Below are 26345 nucleotides of genomic sequence, written 5' to 3' on the forward strand. Positions count from 1 at the left end.
TATTATTGCAAGTAGTCATGCCAGCTCAATAAATGTTTTTTTTCCTCTCTTTTTACCATAAAAAATACTTGTTTTCAAGAAACCACATATTTTTGTTCAAATATTTTCCATTAAATTCTCGCATCATTTCACCTCAAACCAAATTTATGTGACTTCTCTAATATTCTTCTCATTTCTCTCAAGTTTTATTTACTTCTAGAGTTTTCTTTTTCTTCTTTCTTTTCCATTATGTCTAACATTATGCATTTTACATCTCTTTATGTTTAATGTTCAAATTTTTCTATCCTTATTATGTTATGTTAGTTCAATGCTATGATTTTTCATTTTTGTATCAACTCATTTTATAATAAACAATTTATAATTCTTTTATATGCAGATACTTCATGTCCTTTAATTTTGTAATTAATTTTCAATATTTGATATTATTTTGTAATTATTTTTCTACTTTAAAAAAAATTTACTCTCACATCGACATTTACACAAATATTTTACAATATACATCTAAATATTGACTTGCTTTATAGAAATGATGATTAAAAATATAGTATAATTTAGTTATGATCAAAGTTTCATCAACTAATTATAACAATTTTTGTAAAATTTCCTGAAATTTTTATCGATATCAATATTTCCATCGAGACCTTAACCCCATGACAAACTATAGTTTGATAGAACAAGTAGGCCGAAAAGAAATATAAATGAAATCCAAGATGGACGAGAATATTTTTTCAAAAGGAATATAGATTTTTCATTCTTTCTTTCTTTTTTGAAAGGGAAAGACGACTTTTTTTTCCCCTTTTGAGTTAAATCATCATATTAGCATTTATGGATGATATAATTCGAACTTATTTATATTTGTTTTTTTTCCTTTTAGGCATACTTATCTATATTGGTGTTTAGATTGGATGGGACAATATTACATTGTGCATCATCAATAATATAATACCTAACGAGTTAAAATGGTTGATCAATAAATTAAATTACAAGTTTAGTTTATAAATTATTTAGTTTTTATGTTAAAAAAAGTCATTGAACTTTAAGAAAATTTTAATATACATCCTCAAATTTTTAATTTCAAGTTTGATAGACTTATGAACTTTAAAAATATCCACTAAGTCTTTAACTTTTTAATTTTATGTCTAATAAATTCGTAAAATATTATTTTTTAAAAATATATATATTTAATCTATTTGAATTAAATTTAATTTTTATGTACATAGGAGTTTAAACTTTCTAAGAGATTTGTCAATTAAAAAAATGTCGAATAAGTTAATAACCTAATTAAAAAAACATAATTGAAAATGTATATCGGTTGACAACATATAAAATTGCAAGTATTAAAAATTATTGAAAATTCTTTTAAAGTTTAGAGATTTATTAAATATAAAATTAAAAATTTGTCAACCAAATAGAGACAAATTTGAAACATTAATATAAACTACTTGTTTAAGTGATCTTTGAAAGCTAGGCGAAATTATGAACTATTTATGTGTAATGAAAAATGGCAAATCTTATTTATTTATTTTTGAAAAATTCAAAATCTATTGAGTGAAGGAGTTTCAAATTTATGTTTAGAATTTTCTTTTCAATTCTTTGTTTTTTTTTTCGACACATGTGAAAGTGGTAAATACTTAAGCGATCCAAAGGATTTTTCTTGTCTCAAGAAAAGAAAAAAAAAATCGTTTTCAACGACTTTAATAGCAAGGTGTCATGTAATAAATTTCAAGTCAAATGCTTAATTTAAAGAGGAAAAAATCAATTTCTCCTCTCATTCACTATTCAAATCTGTTTGAGAGTGATTTTGATATGATTTATTGGTATGAGTTAAAATTGATTTTGAAATAATAAAAAAAAAAGCGCTTAACCGACCAAAAACGCTTGTCGATTTTAGTATAAACGTGTTGGAAGTTTCAAGTTGAAAAAATATAAAACCAAAAACTTTCGATCGAGTTTGGGTTGGGAAAAAAATAACGATAACGATAATAATTTGAAAAATCACACCGATTATATATATATATATATATATATATGAGACAAGAGTCACTTCTTACGTCAAAAGTTGCATTGGTCAAGTTGGTAAGGAGGCTTGCTAGGAAATTGGAAATCATGAGTTTTACAATTTTAGGATGTGGTTCCTCACATAAGACACAAATGTCACAAAGATGTTCTACACAATCAAAGACAACAACAAAATAAAAAATAGTGAATCAAGAATAAACACACGAGAATTGATACCCAGTTTGGTGATTAACCACCTACGTTTGGGGGGTAGTGTGCCCGGAAAAGATAATCCACTGACATATAAAAGTCAAATGATTACAACGTTGTATTTATTTATAAATAACAATGATTACAGCAACACATGTAGAGCCTAACTTAGCTAATCACTAGGCTTTCTCTAGATGTGAGACTCTCTCTCACTCGAACTTAGGCTCCCCCTAAGTGTGTGAATATTAGTAATGTAACACTCAGGCTCCCCCTAAGTGTGTGAGACTCCATCTCATTTCAATATATCTTTCCTCCTCCTTGTGAACTCCTTTCACGTGAGAATCTTCTTGATGAATAATACCTCAAGATTCCCTTAAGGGTTGGAAATCCTTCTCGATCAACTTTGTCTTAGGGCTCCTCCTAAGATCAAACAATACTTCGTAATATTGAAACGTTCGCTATAACGAACAATACGAAGAATACGTCGCCACAAGCAAAGAATAATATTTTCTTCTTCAAATAAGCACTATATAGAAAGTACTTTGTCAAACTCAATTAATGATCTCTCAAAATAATACATGTGGCAACCTTAGCAATAAAACTTCTTGAGCTTATTAAATAACACAGTAGAAAAATAGAAAATATCCTGATCGAAATCGGCAATTCATCGAAAAAGAAAATGTTCCCGAGAAAATATTTTGCAGTATAATTTAAATAAGAAAAAAAATATTCGGCAGAATTAGCATATTAAGTTGCAACCTCTGAGACAAGTTCCTAGAAAGACAAAATCTTAGACAATTCATAAACTGCTCAAGGAGAAAATGCCATGAGTCTTAAACAAGTATATATAACTAATATCACATATCTAACAAGTTTGATCCTGGAAGATTGGAAGTCCAATTTTTCCACTTCACATCATATTGTAAAAAGAAAAACAGTAAATATATTTTTTGTTCAATGTATGTAATTTTGCCTCCATTCTAATTTGATGTTTTCAGAAAAATATTGATGTAAAATTTTTTTATCAAAATTAAGTGTTCATTTTTTATCATGTAGCAATTTAGTATTTATAGTCAAAACAAGCATAGTTCAGTTGATATACAAATGTGTTGATTAACAAGAGGCTCGTGGTTCGAATCCCCTACCCTATTGTTTTTTTTTTTAAAAAAAAAAACTTAGTCTTTATGGTTTATAAAAATTGATCTCTGATTAATTTATCAATCTATATGTGTAAGAAATTTCATTAAATCATACTAATATTTTTTTTCACGATAAGGACCAAATCGTTACAAATTATAAAGTACGGTGACTAAATTGTTACTAATTTGAAAATACATGAACTAAATTGTTACTAGTTGAAATTTAGAAACTAAGTTTTTATTTACATAAAAGTTGAGCGACCATAAATATTTTTTTAACCAAACTAAAATCAAAATTTGGAAATAAATAATGTACAACCTGTAACCATTTCGGTTTTTTTTTTTTTTTTTGAAAAATAAGTCTATTTCCACCCCCATTTCTTACAATGATTTGCATATTTCTTAAGTATAATGATTGAATTCTTAGCCAAATTTCATGAAAACAAAAGTTTTTAAAAGTTTTTTTTTTAAGTTTTCAAAATTTGGCTTGATTTTTAAATTATTGGTAAATGGTAGATAACAAAAAAAGAAATTTGGAAGTAAAAATAATGTTTACAGGCTTAATTTTTAAAAACAAAAAATTGTATAACTAAAATCTTGTTTAGTAAACATAGAAAGTGGAAACAATTTACTTGGAAGAATTCAAACTCAATGGTTGCTCGTGATAATGGCGATGAACTTCCTTCTAGTTGGGAGAGAAATTGAAAATGCATAAGAATTTAAGGGTCTGTTTGGTTGAGTATCTGAAAACAGAATTTTGAAATAAGGGATTAAATAAAAATAGAGGTGATTTCATGTTTTCAGATATGTATTTGAAAGCATAATTCATAGACTGGATTATAATTTAAACAATTGTAAACTATTTATAGTTACCTACTAAATATTAGTTGACATAAACTATTATTAATTTATTTAGGAACATGTTTTACATTAAAAAAATTGTATAACTATTATTTTATAATGTTATACAATTTATAGGAAAATTTGAAATTTTAATCCCTATGGTTTGGAGTAAGTTAAAATTTAGGTCTTATGGCTTATAATTAAAATTTAACCCTATAGTTTGAAAAAAGCTTCATAATAAATTGTCTTGGTAAGAACTATTTAAGAGGATTTAACAACCATAAGGACTATATATGAAGTTATATCAAATAATAAGAACTAAATTCTAAATTTTAAAATGACTATCTTTATTCAAACCATAGGAACCAAAGTTAACAATTTAACTTAATTTAATTTATAATAAATTATATAATACATATTTTATTTTCTTTAAAAAGAATTGAATTTATAACCTAACATATTATATTTCTAAATATTTTTATCTTTATTTAATATAACTATATATTTTAAAATTTAAAAGTTAAATTATGTATTAAAAAAATATAAAAATATTATTCTCCAATTTTGTACTGTTTTTAGATTAATCATTTTTATAAACAGAATTCGAATGGTCTGGTCTGTCAAATTATATTGAATGAAAAAAGTCAACATTTAAGGAAAAGCAGAAGCACGTTAGTGGGCTGATAGTGATCGGTTTGACAAAACCATAATTGTTGAATTTGGGAGCAATCTCAGCCCATTAAGGTGGGGATGGGGTGGTCCAAAGAATTGAATTTGGCTTAGGTTGAAAACTTTATGTGTTTTAGGCTTTTTGCTTACTTGGATAGATGAAATTACTAAAACGACCAAAAATGTACTTGTGATAGACTTCGATTCTCGATTCTATTTGCATTTTCTTTCTTCTCCTTCAAATTGTGTTCCTAAGCCTTATTCTTTTTTAAAATAAAAAATCTTCATTATTCTTCATCAATCTATTTTACGTCGTCTTCAAGCTTTGAATTTTCCTCGCTCTGAATTAGTGCTAGAGTGAGATGTGAGATCAAGTATCGAATGCGAGAATCGAGGATCAATGAGCAAGAGAGTGGAGAAGTGCAAAGGTTTTTAAGCATAGAGGAAATGATTTGAGAAGGAATGAGAGAAATCGTGAACTGGGGAGCAAGGAGCAAGATTGAAAATCGAGGAACTAGTCCATCATGCTTGCATCTTTGATTACTTTGGTAAATTCATCCAACAATAATAAAAGAAAAACATTAGAAAAGAAGTTTTTAAAAACTTGGTCATACCAAAATTTCAAGAGATGTCTGGGACACCAACTTGAACTCGATAGAGTGGATTATTATAACTCGCTCCATATTTTGAGCACCAAATATAATGATGATGTTCATAACTACAATTATGTATAATAAATACTATTTTAAAATCCTATTTATTATCATATTTACTATTTGCTACAATATTTATTATTTTTCCTTCATCCATGACTATATTGTTTACTGTTTTTTACTCAAACAAAAATAGTTTGGACTCAAAATACACTATTATAACACATAATAATCTACATCCCAAGTACAAACTATTATAACCCACTAACTATAATAGGTAAATATGAGAATCTTAGCCAACACTCTTAAATTTATTTTAACGTGTTAAACCTATTTGATGAAGTTTTTAGATTTTAGGTTTCCTATAAATTTGGTATATTCCCTCACCCATGTCAAAGTTAAAATTCATTAGTCTATTTTCTCACATTTATTCCAATTTTTTATTTGGTTCGATTTCTTATAAAAATTATTTAGAAACTTTTTTTATAAAAAAATTTAGATTAAATAATATTAGTTGCAATTCGAATCATATATATTTTCACATGATTATATTATAATAAATTACAATTAAATATGAATATAAAAATAATTTAGGCATCCACCATTCTTGGTCTTGGAACTTGGCTGCGATGTTGAAGTTTTTATGGTTATTGTTGGTGTGGTCTGGTTCGTTATGGATGGCTTGGATGGAGATGTATGTGCTTCGTGGTTGGTCATTGTGGTCCGTGCGAAATAGTTCGGGGATGTCGTGGTGCTTGAGAGTTGTCTTGCGGTGTAGAGATGAGTTGAAATCGTTTGTTTGAATGGAGGTGAGAGATGGTAGTTTTTGTGTGTTATGTGGTTGGTTCCGTGGCTCCCTAGAGGCCCTATTGTGGAAAGTTATGGGGAGAGGGTGATCTATGATGTGACAAGTCGAAGGGAGGCGCGTTTTTCGGATTTCTTGGTTGTTGATGGGTGTTGGAGGTGGCCTACTGCGTCGCGGGAACTTTTTGAATTATGGGGTTTAGTCCAAGGTATTAGGCCTTGGGTGGGTGGTGAGGATTAGTGGCTCTGGTCTCTAGGTGTTCTTGGTCAATTTTCTATTGCGAGTGCTTGGGAGGTTTTGTGTCCTAGGCATCAAAGAATGTCGTAGTCACGCCTTCTCTGGTTTGGAGGGAATATTCCTAGGCATTCTTTTTATGTCTGGTTAGCAATGTGAGATAGGATGGGTATTTGGGACTGGTTGGGGTAAGTGAGATTCTTTTGTTTCTTTTGCTTGCTTAATATGTGTGGGTGGGGTTGAGTCACGTGATCACCTATTTTTTGAGTGTGGAGGGGTCTGTCTCCTGTGTTGGGTTTGTTAGGGTCCTCTCACTCGGTGGCTGGGTGGGATGTTGATTTGAGTTGGGTTTGTCAGGCCAGTTTAGAAAAATGGGTCAAGCGTTAGTTGTAGCGTGTCCTGTGGTGTGGTACTATTTATTTTATCCGATCGGAAAGAAATCATCGTTTGCATGGGGTCTTCCTTGGGAAGTCCCTGTCCTATTCCATCTCGTTACCTCTGTGATTCATGCTTGTGCTGCATCCTGGCCTGACGGCCTTGTGAGCCTGCTTTAGCCGTGTTTATGCTTTGTGTTGGTTCCATCTGTTTGATGGTTTTGTTAACTTTCCCTTGATTGTTGGTTGTCCCCAGTCTGTGGGATTTTGTGTTGTTTCTTTTTATGCTCTTTCTCTGTGGGACTCATTCTGTCTTGCCCCGAGTTTATGGGGCTTCCCTTTGTTATTTGTTTTGTTGTTTGCTTTCCTTTCGATATTCCTCTTGAGCTATTGCTTGTTTGTAATGGGTCGTGTGTGATGGTCCTTTTATCTGTTTTGGTTTATGACCTTATTTGCTTTTGTGCCTTGGCTCTGGGCTGTGGGGTTCTCTCTATTGTTGTGTAATAGAATAATTTTTTTAAAATAATAATAATTGAAATAATAATCTACTCTTGTTCATATAACTAAATTACAAATTTAGTATTAATTTACTAAACATCGTAACATGCAATGATAGATAGTGTTAACTATCATATTTATCACTTATAGACAATGATATTTTGTTATATATTTGAAAAAAATTATTTACTTATTCTCACTACTGATTTTTCTAAAAATACAATGATGGATAATTATTTTAAAAGCCATGATAATCACAAAATAAGTCCTAAAAATGCCCTCTCAATTACATACGTGGCGACGATCAAAAGCTTGATAAAGTGATAGTCGATGCACCGCCGTGTAGTGAAGTAGAACTCGAAGAAATTCGCACTCGTGGCAGCGCTGGGCCATCGTCTTTAACTAACACAAGCAAAAGCCAGTGAAAGGAAGGGTATTCTATTTCTATTTCATCGTCGTCTTTCTCTGTCTTTCTCTCTTTGATTCCGTTCTTATCGATAAGAAAAAGAAAAGACCAAAAAACTGATCGCAACAAACGCGCGAACTGCCCATTTCATCACTTTTATTCTCCATCTCTCGTCCCTCTCGCCCTTTTATCCGATTCCACAACACAACGAAATTGAATCGAATCTATCTAAACCCCTCTTTTTCTTCCATGACTTCAACTTGTTTCCTAGATTGGCGATAGTATCTGTCTCTCAAATCTCACTCTTCTGTGCTCCAATTTTTCTGGTGGAAGCAATTTGTTGAAGCACGTGAACGATAATGGGTACTGGTGCGTCCAAGAATTCGGATGGTGGGTCTTATGGGAACGAAGAGCCAGAGGAAAACCTAGACCAAGCAGGTGGGCAGCTCTATATTTCCTTGAAGATGGAGAATTTTAAGCTCAAAGGCGAGCTCATTCCTCATATTTATGGCTCTGTTCCGCTTGTTGGTTCGTGGGATTCATCTAAAGCTGTAATCACTCTCTTTCTATTCTTGTTTATTTATGCTTCAGTGAGTTTCTGCAAATCTCTGTTGTTGAATTTAATTGTGTGGGTGCTACAGCTCTCTTTAGAACGTGAATCGGCATCAATGTGGGAATTGAGCTTTGTTGTTCCTCCTAATCACGGTAAACTATGATTCTACTTCCTACTGTTGGGAGATGGATTGGGGTGAACAGTGGGAGTTACTTTGATGATTAAAACACATAAAGATATTAAGATTCTGAAGATTTTTTTTTTTAGAAAATTAACTAGGGTATAGAAATGAGGATTTTTAATCCCTTTATTACCATGTAGTTTTTTGAACTTGATTTGGTTGTGCAACAACAAAACCCGTCTGGTGGACCCGTATAATGGAAATGGAATTGCAAATATTTTCATTTTCATTTCATCTATATACTGTTGAATTCAGAATCACTGGATTTCAAGTTCCTGTTGAAGCCGAGGTATAGCAATTCACCTTGTATAGTCGAGGAGGGTCCTAATCGTCTACTCTCTGGAGGAATGTTGCAAGGAGATACCAGGATGGCTCTTTTCAGGTTAAGTGGTGATGAAGTTTTGGAGTACAGGGTGTTCATTAAAGCAGACAGGGTTTCACCCTTTGATCTTGCTGCAAGTTGGAGGGCATATCAAGACAATCTTCGTCCTTCTGCTGTTCGTGGAATTCCTGATGTGAGCATAAATTCAGTGTCGGAGACTGGTCCTGAGGTATCTTTTCTCCCCCTCCCCTCAAAAAATGAAAGCATGACAGATACAATATTCCATCGAATACTATTGTATTGTAAAAAAAAAAAAAAAAAAATTATTTGTCCGTGTAATATTACCACTCTCTATCAAGCCTTGGAGAAAAAAATTGATTAGTTGTGCTAACTTTTGCTCCTTGATTTGTGTTCTTCCGTTCAGTACTACTCACATTCGTTGTTTTAGTAATTGATTAGTTCCATATAGTAATGTGCAACAATGCAAAGTTAGTTTAGAAATGTCAAAAGGAATTGCTTATCCCGTGCTTTGTCTAAAGGGCAAGCACACGACACATAACACGAACAACACATGAAGCTAACACGTCGTGATCTTAAAACTAGAACATACAGATGTTTGATACATTTATTTAAAATTATATTTAGATATTTCAGCTTTTTTGCTTTAATTTATGATATTTACATTTCAAATACGATGGGACATAAGAAATGAAATTGGAATTATTTCCAGGTGTATTAGAAGCAGAGGTTTTGTAATTTTTATTTTCTTCATACTTTCTTTCTCCATCGTTTCTTTTGCCTTTTCAGAATAGCTCATCGGCTAGCTTGGAGCTTGATCTTGAACACTACGTGGTTCCAGCTCCTTCTTCAAACTCAGGCCTTGTATATGCAGCTAACTTGACAGAGACTCCTAGATCATTGACTGGTTTTGGGGTTCAGTTCAATGCTGATGGATCATCAGGGAACACATCATCATCTAAGGACAGTGGTACGATTGGGGATCGATCAACGACTTTAAAGGTGTTCTCTTGCTTGTAAATATTAAATTTCAATTCTCTTATAGGCATCAGGGTGTAAGGCATGAAAATGAATACGGAGATGAAGTAAATGGAAATACCGTGATGTTTTAGAAAAGCTTCTTCTCAAACTGCCTTAAAAATGAAAGACAATGGAAAGCAATTTTAGAAGTTCAATCATAGAACAATACCATGATGTTTTTCTAGTTTGTTTTCTTGTCCATCCTTGTTGTTTCATTGGGAATATGAAATCAATATCTATACTATTAATAGAAATTATATAGATTTTTGCACTTCAATGATTGAACTTTTATTCTTCTTCCGTTTTGTGGCATCTTCAATCACATTTATTTTCTGGTTGCTTATTTAGGATATGACAGTGATTGTCCCTGATCCATCCAAGATGTATATGGGTTCTGGAATGGTTGAATCAAAGTCGGTAGGGACGTTTTCTCATTTGCAAAAGCAAGACAGTCATAGGGGACTTTTTGTGGATCGAGGTGTTGGATCCCCTAGGCTTGTTAAATCAGCTAGTACTAGCACTTTCTTTTCAGATCTGAAATTGGATACGGAGTCCAAGGTTTGTTTTTGCCTTTTCATCTCTCAATATCACAAGTCATATTATTTATCTTTCGTGTTTCTTGTTTGTTAATATGTAGAATTCAATGCCAGCAGCAGCTGGAGCTGTTGCCGCTGCAGCTGTTGCTGATCAAATGCTTGGACCAAAGGAGGATAGACATTTGGCAATTGTCTTGGTACTTTTCTTTGAATGGTTTACATAAAATATCACTAATTATTGAGTTGTTCATATGCTGAGGTAGACTTCACTCATTGTAATAGGCTAAGAAAGTTGTAGTAGTTGTTCAGGGACGAAATTTTACTTTTTTTGTTAGTAATCTGGTCTCAAGAATGAAAATGCCTCTCATGACTTTTTAATATGGTTTAGGTTGGTTTGCCAGCTCGAGGCAAAACTTTCACTGCTGCTAAGCTTACAAGATATCTTCGTTGGTTAGGTCATGAGACAAAGCATTTCAATGTTGGCAAGGTTTGACTTTCATGTCATTCTTATGCCTTGTGTTGTATGATGAATGCACTTTAGATTTGAATGTTAATATGTTTTCTTTTTTTGTAACAGTATCGACGCCTTAAACATGGAGCTAATCAGGTGTGTTTTCAAATATAATGTACAATTTTGATGTATTATCAATTCTTCAATGTCATCATATTTTATTATCAATTTGGAGGGTTGTTCTTTATATTTATATTTTTTTACCATGTAAAAGTTGCAACTGCATTTTCATGATTTCTCTCTTCAAAGACTTTCAGTAGGCTTCCTAGGTTACTTATAGACAGCGCTTTCATAGTTAGTTAGTTATTTTTTTTAAATACTTTTCTTTTTATAGGAAACAATATATTTCGTGGTTTTATTATTTTGAAAGTGATATTTCATGGTTTTATTAACTCTTCAGTCTGTCGGTGATTATGTTATCCTCATGAGGATGTTATATGCTATTTTTGACGTTCTCTTATGCCAAAAAAAAAAAAAACCATCTGTATGCAGTCTGCTGACTTTTTCCGAGCTGACAATCCAGAAGGCATGGAGGCACGTAACGAGGTGAATTCTAGAAACTGATGACATGTTATTTATCAAAGAAAGTGGGAATATACTTTGCCTCAGTTGTCTATTGGTTTCATCTATTCAAGGGAAAAAAAACAATAATAAGAAAATGAAATAAGAAAAGGGAAGTTGTCAATTATTTTAAGAAATTAACTTAATCCTCCTTTTCCTACTATAAAGAAAATAGATACAATTTTAAGTTTACCTGGCTAACACGGATTATTGGTAACGTTAACACCATGTTAATTTTTTCTCTGTGTACATAGTTTTAATATATCACCTGCTACTAGGTAGCAGCTTTAGCTATGGAGGATATGATATCTTGGATGCAAGAAGGTGGCCAGGTAAGGTCTTTGACTGTTGCATCTATTGCACAGATTCTAATGGTTTTATTTGCTAATGCAAAATTAATTCAGGTTGGAATATTTGATGCCACAAACAGTACCAGGAAACGGAGAAACATGTTGATGAAATTGGCTGAAGGAAAATGTCGGGTATAATGATTGTCATTGTAAATAGAGGGAAGAATTCCAGAAATATTTAGTTGTCTCATTCTTCTTTTTCTTTCAACTGCAGATAATTTTTCTAGAAACCCTATGCAATGATCAGCGTATCATTGAAAGAAATATACGTCTTAAAATACAACAAAGCCCTGATTATGCAGAAGAGTATGTTTCCCAAGCAGCTTATTTCATTCTTCTGGGAATATAGTGTGTGTGTGTGTGAGTGTTTTCTCTTTTCTGGAACACTGAGTGCTTTTCCTCCTTTCAGGCCAGATTTTGAGGCTGGATATCGAGACTTCAAAGCTCGACTAGACAACTATGAAAAAGTAGTTATCTAAAATATTAACGTTTTTCTGGTATATATGGATATAATACTTATTATATTGATACATCGAAACATCTGAATTTGCTCTTCATGCCAGGTTTATGAACCTGTTGAAGAGGGGTCTTACATTAAAATGATTGACATGGTTAGTGGGCATGGAGGACAGATACAAGTAAGTTTAGCTCCTGTGGTTATTGTGCCTTATTTTTCAATTCCTCGTTTGCTAAGGTTAATATTTGTTATTTCCTTTCAATATTTTGATCTTTTAGGGGCATTGATTTTGAAGACTCTTTGTAATTATTCTCTACGGAACATTTTACTTAGTTGGGCCTCTTTCTCTAGTGGGGTTTTTGTAGGCTTTCTCTCTCTCTCTCTTTTTTTTTTTTAACTGCCACTGTATTCTTTCATTTTTCTCAAAGAAAACCCTCTAACGTTTTAGAGTGGTTCTTATTCTTATTCAAAAGCTATACTTTTCAATGGTCATTATTTTGTTTAGATGAAGCATCCCTTGGATTTATTTCACTTAATTTTTGTATTCTGATGGTATATCTTTTCTTATTCAGGTCAACAACATCAGTGGGTATCTCCCTGGACGAATTGTCTTTTTCTTGGTATGATCTTGTTTTTCATTATTTTTTATTTAACGCGACAAAAATGTTGACATTCTCAATTCTTCTAAGGCTCCATAAATTCAAGCTGAAATTTAATAGATTGTAGTCTTGTCAGTCGTCATAAATCTTAAACCCCTCACACCTACATGACTTCTGTAAACTTCCTTTTAAAACACTATATAACAAATAAAGGAGAGGGAATTCAATAACCACTAGATCTAAAAGGGTTCAAGGTGACCTCCCTGATGAATTGTTATATTTCAAAAAGGGCCCAAAGGTGATATCACTTTATGAATTGTGAATTCTGAAAATTGGAATCTTGAGTGTATAATTTGCTAAGTGATTTCCTATATGAGGAGCCTGTTGAGATTGTTTGATGATTGTTGCTTCCATACTAGTTTCAGGATTTTTTATTTTAATGTACTAGGAAAAATCTTCTTTATATTATTATACTATTATGTACTCTCATCATATATGGATATTATATTAAAATCTTCTTTATGCTCTCATCATATAGTTTATTTATCATGGTGCAGGTGAATACCCATCTCACACCACGGCCAATATTGCTCACTAGGCATGGAGAGAGTATGGATAATGTTCGAGGTAGGATTGGAGGTGACACTGAATTAAGGTATGCATACGCAGGTATAGGGATAAAATCTTCATGTTGTTATATCACAAAAGATTTCAAAGGTAACTTATTGTATCTAGTACCTGTAGTTATGAAAGGAGAGGTACCTGTACCTGTAGTTATGAGGTAACTTATTGGCCGTTGAATCTGCCATTATTTTGTCACACTTAACTGATATATAATATATCACACTATCCAGGGACAGAGTAAGAAAAAAAACATGTTAACGAAGGCAAAAAGACCAGTTGAATTAAACAGTGTATTCAAAGAAGTTTCTATTTATCTGTACAATTTTTTTTTTTTTTAAAATCTTAGCTACAAAATACCTCATACAGTATGTCATTTCTTTAGGAGGCTTCATATGTTTCTGAGACAGCCCATAGGTCCTTGAACAAATTTTGCAACTAAACCTTTAATTACTGTTCTGTTTGCTTTAACGTTTGCTATATTCAAAAATCAAAATCACGTGCCGATACCTTACATTAAATTTCTCAAATATAATCTTTTAAGATAAGTTTGTAAAATTGCAAACTTGAATTTCATATTTAGAGAAGAAAAGAAATTAACTTCAAAATCTCATTTTCTAAGTTCAGTTTGTAAAACAAGATGGTTATATTTTTCCCAACCATATTTGATCAATCTTGCTACTACTTCGTTGGTCTTTATGAACAAGGATAATACAGTGCTTGTATCTCTTGACACTGTGTGTAAAACAAGATGGTTATATTTTTCCCAACCATATTTGATCAATCTTGCTATTACTTAGTTGATCTTTATAAACAAGGATAATCCAGTGCCTGTATCTCTTGATAATTGTGAAATATCGAGAATATTATTTGGACATTGGACATTAGGAAAACTGTAATTACCTGAGAAGTTGGTTGGGATGGATGGTTATAAATAAAGTGAGGTCGGGCTTTGGGAGAGGGCAAAATTTTGGGAATTAATTTTGTAGGAGAGAGAGAGCCTCTTGAAATTCTATAACCTGTGCATTTTCTTTTGGATATTATTACGTAATTTTAGTCTTATTTCCTTTTGTCCCAATCAGAAAATCAGGTTCCTATTTGAATTTTGAACTGGGATTGATTTACTTGTTTTGGCAGTGAGGCTGGAAAAGTTTACTCTAAGAAGCTTGCTAACTTTGTTGAGAAACGACTGAAGTCCGAACGGGCTGCCTCTGTAAGCTCAAATTTTTATGGTGTTAATTTGCATCTGGTTATTTAAAATGCTAATGACAACTTTTTATGGTCTAGATTTGGACCAGCACACTTCAGCGAACAATTTTGACTGCGAGTCCTATTGGTGGATTCCCTAAGGTTAGCTTGTTATCTGGAAGAGATTAATGCTTGACAAGCAACCCTCGCTTGTAAGCCCGAGTATAAAACACTCTATGGTTATTTCCTTCTGTTAGATTCAATGGCGTGCACTTGATGAGATATATGCTGGAGTTTGTGATGGAATGACATATGAAGAGATAAAGAAAAACATGCCCGAGGAATATGAGTATGTGCAACTGCAATCTTCTTTATTTCCATCAGCTATTTCTCTTGATAATTCAGTGAACTTCCGTGCTAGTTGTGGAAGTTGTTTCTCTAATAACTATAACACTCTGTTCCCATTTGAGATTTCTTGCATTTTTCATTGCCAGGGCTCGCAAGAAGGACAAATTGAGATATAGATATCCTCGTGGAGAATCCTATTTGGATGTTATCCAAAGGTATGGAATTTTTTACTTTTTATCCAAAGCAATTTTCTTTTTCCTTTAAAGGAAACCAAGTTTTCAGAAAGGAAAATGAAAGAGCATAGAAGAGCATATAAAAGACGACCACACAAGGAACCTCACAGCTAACTACAATAAGGAACTCCAATCCAAAAATAAATAAATAAATCAATCCAAAAGCTTCAATCCTTTTCATTAAATATCTTTTTCAGTAACTAATGACTAATACATGTTTTATTTAGTTTTACCTTCTGAGGCCATTAATTTTAATTGACACAGGCTTGAACCAGTAATTATTGAGCTTGAAAGACAACGGGCTCCTGTTGTTGTTATTTCTCATCAGGTGGACTAATTTTTTAACCATTCCATCGTCCATTTTTACATGTGGTAATCTTCCTAAACCTTTTCTCCTGTCTTGCAGGCGGTCTTGAGAGCGTTATATGCTTATTTTGCTGATAGGCCCCTAAAAGAAATTCCACACATCGAGGTAATTGTGTAGATAATCAACGAACAATCACTTTTTGTATTTTCAATTCCAATATTAGGAGCGAGAGGATGCTAGTGGTTTCAATTAGAATGGTTTAAAATGCTTTGATTCAATTTTGGCAGGTCCCACTTCATACAATCATTGAGATACAAATGGGAGTCACGGGTGTGCAAGAAAAAAGATACAAACTTATGGATTAACAGACCCCAGGGGATGTTATTCTATAATCTCATGTGCTTTGAGAAGTTCCCATACATTCTTTTAATTCTCATTCATTACTAAGATGTCGGTGTCATACATTGTGCCACTCTTATCATTAACCTCCTCTGCAAATGTGAATGATGAGAACTCGTTTTCGTTTCTGTAATAGTGACGTCTATCAGTCTATGTATGTAACTAATACTCAGGCAGGAAGGTGGAATGGTTAAACAAATGTCTCTTCCATTCAAAACAGGACTTGGAGGAGTTCAATTCCATCTGTGTTATTCAATTAATTGAAATCAAGAAAGTTTTGGATACTAACATTATAAATATCAACAGGTGGTACCGTGGTAGCAGAATTATATATTGTTCTTCTGGAAAACAAAAGATAGCAATTTGGTTTTGGTCTACTTTGATCCATGGGAGATGGAAAGTGAAAACACCTGTTACCTAGAGACAATCAAAGTTGTTGGGGGCCATATTAAATTTTCCATGAAGGAAACACAATCCTTGGACAGATAGAATCAAATTTGGTATGTTCTTTTTCAATCTCTCTGTATATATATATTTGAGGAACTTGACAAAGCATTTTTCTGCATTAGGTGGAATCTTTTGATGGGTTTTTCTAATTTGTTTTTAATTTTTATGAACTCTATCAGTTAGTTGAATGTAGTGGGAGATTGAAGAAGAATAGAAGCTATTCAATCCATCATGATTTATATAAATCATGAAGTAAGAAGATTCGATTCCAGGACCATTTCTTCTCTGCTTTCTCCTCCAAATGAGTCAGAATCAACATGAGGTAACTTTTTCGTATCTAACTTAAACTCTCAAAGGCCTGGTTGGATTGATTAGAGAAAAAAATGTTTTTCAATTTTTTTTTTATTTAAACTCTTTTGATAAAAAAAGAGTTTAAAATATACTTTGAAAATATTTTAAAAACTATTTGGGATGGTTCTTTAATTTTTTTCAAAATGACTTATTTTCAATCTTAAATACTTGAAAAGTTAAATTAAATACACTTTTAAAATCTATTAAAGTTAAGGTTAAATCAAAAGTTAAAAGACATTTGGTAGTTAGTTTAAAATGTTTAAAATCACTTTTGTTATTTTTAAAATTACTATGAAACATGTTTTTAATCTTTTATTAATTTTGATGATATACAAATTGCATCTAAAAGTGTAAAATTGAATATTAAACTAACTTGGAGTGATTAAATGTGTATTTTAGAGTGACTTTAAAAATGACAAAAGTGATTTTGACAATTTTAAAATCACTTCCAAACATGTATTTAATTTTGGAATTTTGAAGTTTATGTTTATTTAGTCAACTTTCAAGTGTCTAATAGGTTTTTTTTAACTTTGAATTTTGTGTCTAATAGATTTTTGATAAATTCAATTCTTTGAACTTAATTGATCTATTAGATATAAATTTGATTTTCTTTTATATCTAATAAAATTTTAAATTTTAAATTTTGTGTCTAAAAAATTCGTGAACTGAAAGCTCAAATACTATTAAAAGTTTAGGGGTCAAGGAGACGACCTCACAGTTCAGACTAAATTTGTTATTTAATATGTATATAAATTCAACCATTGTGATGATCCAAGGTCTCTCTGAACTCAATGTCCTGAAAACATCTTTTTGAAGAATTCGCTAAATATATATTTTAGTTCTTAGTATTGGGATGTTTACTTATTTTAGTTTCTTATATAGGCTTGTTTTGAATATCTTAGGAAAAAATGTTTTCCAAAAATGTATTTTTATTTAAACACTTATAATAGAAACTCCTTAAAAATAAAAATACATGTGTCTAGCAATTGTTTTTAAAACTTTTTTTTATGTTAAAGTTTGGCTTGTTATAATACAAGTGTTTTTATTAATTTCAAATTACTATAAAACAATTTGTCGATGGTGGTGACCGGAGTTGATCGACAATCGTTGGAAATGATGGTCGGAGGTGACCAATGGAGATTTTCGTTAGTTGGCTGGTGGAGGTCATCAAAATTGGTGGCTGACGGTGGTTGTTGGAGTTTCCCATATAGATTAAGGAGTGATTAACTATTAAATATTTCAAATTCATTTATCTAAAAGTTGCTTTTAAGTGTGTATCCTAAACCAACTTATTTTATAAATTCATTTTTTCAAAGTTCATTTTATATGGTTATCAAATATATGATTTTTTTTTCAAAATAACTTAAAGTTTTAATTTAATCCCTTGGAAATGTATTCTAAATACACGAATTATCATTTGTCAATACACGAATTATCATTTGTTAATTTAATCACTTCATAGGAGTGAATATTGGGTAGTAAAAAAGGCATTTAAGAGAGATCTATTTTCGTGAATTGGATAAAAAAATTATAGTGTTTAAAAATCTTTTTTCTCATCTTAGTTTTTTCAATTCACCGAGCATTATATTGGGTAAGTTTATCATCAAAATTTAGTACTTAATAGAAAATTTAAAAACTTAATAGAGAGTGAGCGACTAAATTGAAAATACATAAGGGATTATTTAAAAAAAAAAAATCGAACAATGAAGATTAAGTTTTAAAATGTTAAATTAAGCTTATTTGTATCTATTTGGTCTTAGATCTTTAAAAAATGATTTAAATTTCATTTTGGTTAATTTTGTTTTATTTTGATTTTTGAACTTTTAAAAAATTTGTTTTAATACCCAAATTTTAAAAATATGTTCATTTTAGTCCTAATTGTCAAAGTATTGTTGCTGCCAAATAAGCTGGTAGACTTTATATGGGTAATTTAGTAAAACATCTAACCCGTCGTCTCACTATTTTGTGCTCTCATTACTGTCATGGGAATCAACTGCATCTTTTATTTTCGTGCTCTCAAGAATGAGAAAAAATTGATTGGGCCGCTTTGATCCTTTTTGTTGATAAAAACTAAGAGAAGAGTCCTAAATTTGAATCCAAATACCATGAAAAATTGATAAAAATGGTCTAGGAGTTTGATTTGGTATTTTTGACCTATTTTTGAAAAACAAGTTTTTTTTGACCCCTTGATCATGAAAATGATGTAAGTATGAAAAATATTGGTTGTACAATTATTCTTATGTTCTTTATTAAATTCTCTATTTCAATTTCAACAATCAACATACCAAATTAATTCACAAAAAATTATTTTATCCAAAATTAATAGACAATTTTTTTTTTTTTTTTTTTTTTTTTTACATTCAAACACAAAAAACTTCTCCACCACATTTAGTTTGTTTACAATCCCACAAAAAGTTCTCTTCACCAAATTATTTTAGAATGAAAAGTCTTTCGTCGTCTAAAACTTATATTTCACGAAGTTGTAATTTTGTACCCTTTGTAAGAAAATATGTATTTCATTTTGTATGTATTGAATAGTTCGATAATTTCAGAAAAATTTGACAAAAATAAATGACATTCTTGGAGTTTGATTTATGCTTGTTTTTTTTTTTGTTTTGTTTTTTTTATATATATAATGCTTTGATATTTATATAAAAAAATGAAAAAATTGTAACTTTTTTTTTAAGATACCTGGTCGAGTTTCACCGAATATTCATCAAAGATTCCCATTTTGAGGTTCAGTTGCTAAGCGACCGTTTAGTTTCATACATTACACGATGTGAAAAAAAGTTAGACGATCGTATAACAATGGGCACTAGTCGTTGTGATGTTGAATGCTAAACGATCGTGTACCTATAGGAGCTAAGCGATGCGTTTAAATGTTATACGATAACACTACGCGATCGTTTAGCTTTGGCGACGCGATCGTTTAGCTTTGGTGTAGGAACTAAACGATACGTTGTATTTGCTAAACGATGACACTACACGATTGTTTAGCTATGACACGTGCTAAGCGATACGATGAAGTGCTACGCGATAGCGTTGAGCGATCATTTAGATGCAAAGCTAAGCGATCGTGGCGTGGGAACTAAACAATAAGTTGGATTTACTAAGCGATGACACTACACGATCGTTTAGTTACGACGCACGCTAAGCGATATGATGAAGTGCTACGCGATAGCGCTGAGCGATCATTTAGGTGCAGAGCTAAGTGATCGTGGCGTGGAAACTAAATGATACGTTGGATTTGCTAAATGATGGAACTACACGATCGTTTAGCTACGACGCGCGCTAAGCAATGACATGAAAGCACTAGACGATGGTGTTAAGCGATCGTGTAGTTATGCGATAAAGCTAAGCAATAGCTAGGCGATGATACTAAGAGATCATAGCTAAGCGATTGTTTAGCTTCAGCAAACACTAGGCGATAACCTTCAACGCTACACGATCGGTTCATGAAATAGATAAATTAGAAGACAACACATCATGATCATCAATGCATACTTAAAAAAAAATTATATATAAATATAAAAAAAAATGGCCTAGCACATACCCGGTCGAGCACGACACTGGGCGAAAAAACAGAATACCCCTACTCGGTCCAATACTCGATTAGGTCGGGCCGGGCCAAATTCCTGAAACATCCCCTACGGCCTACCCCCCTCTACCCGATTCCCCTCCCCCACCCAGTCCAATACCCGGTCGGGCTAGGATCGGGTCGAATTCCCGAAAGTTCCACGCGCACGGCCTGGCCCGCCCCGCCCCTTCTACTCGGTCCAATACTCGGCCGGGCCGGGACTGGGCCGCATTCCTGAATATCCACTTACACCGCCTGGTCACATACCCGGTTTAAGTGCTTTGAAGCCCAGTCGGGCGCCACCTACTCCTACTCGGTTTTGCCCCCTTCCCCCTCGTCATTTCCTCTCTTTCCCGTCCATATCTAGTCGAAATGCACATACGGCCCGACCAGTCTACTACCGAACACAATCTTCCCCAAATCTATCCCACAGCAACCTCAAACTTGCCTGTCCGATCACATACCCAGTCACAATAGTATGAAGTCTGGCCGGGTAAGACCGATTTCCGGAAACGCATTTTAGGCTCAAACTTATTTAGATCTAACCTAGATTTCAAATGGGAAGGGATTTGAGGGAGTTTTGGAATGTGAAGGGTATTAGGGTAATTTTTCAAAATTGTGGGGGTCAAAAATACAAACTTTTTTAAAAAGGTCCAAAAGTCAAAGTCAAAACTTGAAAAAGATTATTTTTATCAATTACCCCTCTATAAGCTCTTGTAACTAGACTCATTGAGAGGACGAAACAGAGAAAAGAGCGAGAAAATGAGAGAGAAGGGGAAAGGTGATAGAATCTAAAAAAAAAAAATGTAAGATATGGATTTTTTAAAAAAATTTTATTTGACTAAAATAGCTCAATTTTAAAAGTTTAGAGACTTAGGCTAGACATTGGAGATAACTATGTTCAAAAGTCAAAATCTTAACCATTTTTTTGCGTTTGGTAAAATAAATTTAAATTAAATCTATTAGAATCACTTTTAAAAAGTGTTAATTTCAAGTTTACCCTAAGAATAATATCCTACTAAACTGGTAAAATTTTTAATTAATATTTAGTTTTTAATTTTGTACTTTAAAAAGAAGATTTCTTTTATATATTTATCTATTTCTCACATAATCAAATCTATTTTCTATTTTTCATGAGTTAAAATGCATCAATTTTTTTAAAAGGTACACCATATTGATTTTTTTTTTAAATAGAGTTATTTTTCTTAATATTTTAAAATTAATCTATAACAAATAAAATTTATCATACTAAACAATTATTTAAAAATTTAAATTACAAAAAAGTTATTATAAGTTTATTTTAGTTGTTATATCTAAAATAAGTTGTTTTTGTATTTATTTAAAAAACACTCTAACATACTTTTTTCAAGTTTAAGTTGAAATTTATCAAACACTATTTTACTTCTTTTCACAACTGATTTTTTTTAAAAACACAAATGTCAGTAATTATTTTAAAAGCAGCAATCCCAAACGAAGCCTTAAATAGACTTTTTGAAATATTGAGAACCAAAATGGAACAAAATACATAGTTTAAAGATCAAAATGGACCAAATGGAATTTAAACCTTAAAAGAATACTCCACAAATCTTTGAACTTTAAAAAGTATGAATTTTGAACTTTTAAGTTATTTTTCTTTCTTTTATTTTTTAGAAGATTTTTTTTTTTAAAGTTTTGCATCTAATAAAATTAAGATTTTAATAGAATCTTTAACTTTTAAATTTGTGTCTAATAGGCGTTGATCCTTTTCAATATTTTTTAAAATTCATGAATTTACTAGACACGAAAATTAAACGTTAAAAGTTTCATTTGACATAAAATTCAATTTTATACCAAATAAATCAAAATTAATTTTATAATTTTAAATATGTCAATGATCTAATAAATATAAAATTGAAAGTTTAGATGTTGTATCAAATATTTTTAAATTTCAAGACATATTAAACACAAAATTAAAAGTTTAATACCTTCTAAGATACTTTAAATTTTAGAGACCAAACTTTAAATTTCAATTAAAAAAAAAAAAAAACAGAAACCTTAAGAACTAAAACATGTTTATAGTCAAAGAAATATGACAGACGTACAAAATGAATAGTAGTTCCTGCTTGAGTTGCTGCCGTCGCCTTCACGAGGCCTTCGTTTGTGCGTTTCTTGGGATTCTGGTCTCTCTTTCACATATCCCAATCTCATTCTTCTTTTTATATATTAATTTCTTCACTTTCACGTTATCTTTTTCTCATGTGATTTAGCAATATCCATGTACACTCTCTCTTCCCATTCTTTCCCAAAAATACTCGGGCCATCCCGATTTCACTTATTTTTGTACATCCTATTTAGATATTCAATCACAAACTGTTACGCCTTTTTTTTTTTGTGATTAAAGGGATCTACAAAGATGAATGTAATCTAGATTGTACTCAAGTATTACCCTCTTTTCTTTATTATATATCTTTTAGAGCCATTCTCAATCAAACAAACCCATCTCATTACTTCAAACTATGTTCAACTCCTCACAATCTTCACTCAATTTCCCATCTTTTTATCCATTTAATCATCCCTTTAGAAGCATTATCTCTTACAATGGAAGTTTACTAATGTTAGCGGCCTTAATCTCTTTACTTCTTGTCACTCTCTTTGTTGTCCTCCTCCACATCTATGCCAAATGGTTCCTCACCCAGGCCCGTCACCAGCGTCGCAGCTCTATCGCCGTCTCTCAAGTGCTAGGCCAACCTCGGTTGCACCATTTTCATTCCATATCGTTTGACCACACCACCCCACCTACTCGCTCTCCCACCAAAGGACTCGACGCCTTGGTGATTTCAGCAATCCCTCTTTTTATTTACGTGTCGGAGAAGGAGTGCAAGATTGGATTAGAATGCGTCATTTGCTTGAGCTTGTTTGAAGAGAATGAGATAGGGAGGAGTTTGCCTAAGTGTAAGCATGTGTTTCACGTCGAGTGCATCGACATGTGGTTGAGTTCTCATTCGAATTGTCCGATTTGTAGGGTTCCGGTGGTTCGTCATCAGAATTCGAGGAATGGAATTGGTAATAACTTGGAATTGACTGAAAATGAATTGCAGATTGTTATTGGTGGGTAAGCCATGTTAATTAGAATGAGGCTGTGGATATTGATATCTACAGATTCTTCTTTGTTCTTCATAAAAACTGTCAACTGGATTTTTCTCAACAAATTGTTACCTATTTCCATCCGTACATAAATCTTGCAAATCAGCATGTTTATCTAAATGTTTTGGGACATCCTTACAAATTTTCTTGAAAAAAATTTGTTTATCTAAAGATGTTAGACATTTCTATATCTCTAGGTGTCTACAATTTCAAGTATCTAAAGATTTTAATGGTCTCGATTCTCACAAAATAAAGACCCTCTGAGAAATTACTTTGGATAAAAAGAAATGCGTTGTACTTTAAAAACTAAAAATCATTTGAGTAGAAATAGGATGGGAGATATAAGATTCAAAAACTCTAGAGAGTGGAAGAGTCGAATGTAAAATTGGGTCCATAAAGTCATAGGTTTGGGCCTAAGAACTAAGGAAAAAGCTTCCAATTATCCCATTTTATCTGTTTTCCATATCTTGACGTGTAATTGAGACTTAAACATCTTGTCGTTAATATATATTATGCTAGTTGCATTATGTTCATTTTAGTTAATATTACATGTTGTTTCTTATTATTTTGAGTAAAAAGAAAGTAAATTTGAGTTAAGTTGCATTTAGGTTTTTGAGTTTTCAAACTCAACAATTTTACTATGAGATTTACATTTAGTAGCGTTTTTATTCATTTCATTTTCCTTTTTAAAATTATTTACGAATAGTTGACGTAACATCAGTTTTTTTGAAAAAGATATTTTTCTTTTTAAAATGAAAAGTTATATATTATTTCAACCTTTTTTCCCCTTTTTTCCTTCCCATTTACTTCCCCATTCTTCTCCTTCATCTTCTTCCTCATATAATGGTTGTCGTCAGCTAAAGATGTCCAGAAGGCAATTGTGTTCTTGTCCCCACTCTCCATTTCTTCTCTACAAAATTCTCCATTTAATTTTGTAGGGATCAAGACAGGATTTTTGATGAAAAATTTGCTCGAGTCGAATTCACTGTGTGAAATTCCCTCCTCCCCCTTTGTATAAAAAAATCAATAATCTTAAACAATTAATATTGAAAAGTTTTAATTAAATAGTTAAAATTAGCACTATTTTTTTTATATGATTCAGGGACAATTTGAATAAGGAAATAATTACCTTTCAAATTATTCATATATATAATCTAAACTTAAATATCCAATTCAAACATGTCATTATCTTGGCCATTCATCAACGTTACTTGAAATATAAATATAATATTTATATAATAATAACATAACAATTATTATTATAATATATTAAAAAAGAAACAAATGAGGGCAGGGTATTATAATAAATTGAATATAATATTTTCCTTCTCCGTTTAGTTTACAAATAATTTTTTTTCTTCCACTTCGTCCCCCATTCCTCACCATGTAATGAAAAAAATGAATATCTCTATTGCTAGTCACTCCTTACATTCTAGTGACTATGATTGTTTTTTCCTCACCTCCTTCCTCTTCTTCCTCTTCTCCTTCTTCCATTGAAAAAAAAAAAACGTCATAAGGTCCAAATCTTGAGCGAAACCAAAATGGAAAAGAAAGGACACCTTGCAGACATCGGTTATTGTGGCTACAAATATCCACGGGGCGGGGTGGGTCGGGGAAGGCTTCCCTGTCGCTGATCCTGCTTACCTATTTCATTTTCCATCCGTGCGAAATTCCCCATGAGGATCAGGCGGAGATTCTGCACAGGAAATTTGCGGGGATCAGGTTCAGTTGGTCATTGGTGATGGCCAATGGTCGAGTCAATAGAAACATTTGAGGGAGGGAAGGAGGGAGAAAGAGGAGAAGATGAAGTTTCTTGATATATGTGCACACTTCAATAATGAACATTGCTGATGTTGATGAAGTTGAGTTATTTGCAACCGATTTGTCAAGTTATTGGTGTTGGGTTGTATGTCCTAAAACTCGTAGTTTGTAATGTTAAACATATTCTATTATCAATAAAGATGTTATTGACGTTTATTCAATAAAACTGTTATTGAATATGTGAATTGCACTTGTAAAGTCTAAATCCAATAAATTAAAGATCTATGGCGATTATTTGAATACATGAACTTTATGTGGAGACATAAAAGTGGATCAAGTTCAGTAAATAGCCAAAACAGTCTATAAGATATAAATAAGGAGGTTACCTTAAATTGGTAACACTATCGGATTGCAGCACACTTTGAAGTTGTTACAATTTGTTGTAAAGTGCTACAAATGAAGTGATCATGATTCGTTCATGTATTGACATGAGGAGTGGGGGCGTCCTATGCAATGAGTTTGTATAAGATCGGACCAAGAATTAAGTCACTCTTACTTTATAATACTATTTACTGTTTAAGATTGATGATTTTAAAACGATGACCTAGGTAACTTGACCTTAATCCTGAGCTAACTATGAATACCTGTTTATTCAGGATTATCCTTAGATTTGCATAGGTGAGGGTTGGCTCAACAACGCAGGCTCAATAAGCCTCCCATTTCAAGGGTAAGACCTGGTAGATAACTGGGGACATAGGGTGCAAGATGGAATTCACTCCTACCCATTTTTAGGGATAGTAGAGAGGTTTTTCCTTTAAGTGCTGATTCCAGGTCTTGAACAAGGGGCCCCACCCTCTCATTGGCTTGAGAGAGACTCAGTTTAGTGATTGGATCACAAACCAATTGTTCATTAGAGAATCAGTGGAACTTAAGGAGCAAGATGTAATCTTGGGGGTAAAACAGCTTTTGACCCAGTCATTATTACGAACAACCTGTAAAAGGTTAACTTACTAATCATGGTTATATCGAGTGTGTTGGGGTTGATGCTCTAAA

General features: G+C 32.1%; 1 protein-coding gene and 1 pseudogene across 2 annotated transcripts; both read left to right on the forward strand.

Annotated features, from left to right (window-relative positions):
- Window positions 1-7770: 7770 nt before the first annotated feature.
- LOC120087993 (6-phosphofructo-2-kinase/fructose-2,6-bisphosphatase) lies at window positions 7771-16273 on the forward strand. Of its 2 annotated transcripts, none has more exons than XR_005484780.2 (23): window positions 7771-8380; window positions 8471-8534; window positions 8819-9114; window positions 9693-9905; window positions 10272-10481; window positions 10561-10656; window positions 10848-10946; window positions 11037-11066; window positions 11463-11516; window positions 11810-11863; window positions 11936-12013; window positions 12096-12187; window positions 12291-12348; window positions 12445-12519; window positions 12911-12958; window positions 13495-13606; window positions 14696-14771; window positions 14846-14908; window positions 15004-15095; window positions 15241-15309; window positions 15592-15655; window positions 15734-15799; window positions 15922-16273. XR_005484780.2 is itself a non-coding variant. In XM_039045018.2 (23 exons), the coding sequence occupies exons 1-23, from the start codon at window positions 8189-8191 to the stop codon at window positions 15997-15999; spliced, it is 2265 nt and encodes a 754-aa protein (XP_038900946.1). In that variant the 5' UTR covers window positions 7771-8188; the 3' UTR covers window positions 16000-16273. The 2 variants fall into 2 exon arrangements, 1 of the variants encoding a protein (XP_038900946.1); XM_039045018.2 differs by having other exon boundaries at window positions 13495-13592.
- A 6726-nt stretch (window positions 16274-22999) lies between these two features.
- Window positions 23000-23503, forward strand: LOC120088946 (RING-H2 finger protein ATL2 pseudogene; annotated as a pseudogene).
- The last annotated feature ends 2842 nt before the right edge of the window (window positions 23504-26345 follow it).

This window comes from Benincasa hispida, chromosome 10, assembly GCF_027475165.1.
Source record: "Benincasa hispida cultivar pf3 chromosome 10, pf3_genome.v1.1, whole genome shotgun sequence".
NCBI lineage: Eukaryota > Viridiplantae > Streptophyta > Magnoliopsida > Cucurbitales > Cucurbitaceae > Benincasa > Benincasa hispida.

Excerpts from the sequence above, each read along its gene's own strand:
- LOC120087993 (XM_039045018.2), top strand. The coding sequence starts at position 8,189 with ATGGGTACTGGTGCGTCCAAGAATTCGGATGGTGGGTCTTATGGGAAC. Across the intron at positions 9,906-10,271 it reads ATCGATCAACGACTTTAAAG|GATATGACAGTGATTGTCCC; the intron begins GTGTTCTCTTGC and ends TTGCTTATTTAG. Across the intron at positions 12,349-12,444 it reads GACTAGACAACTATGAAAAA|GTTTATGAACCTGTTGAAGA; the intron begins GTAGTTATCTAA and ends TCTTCATGCCAG.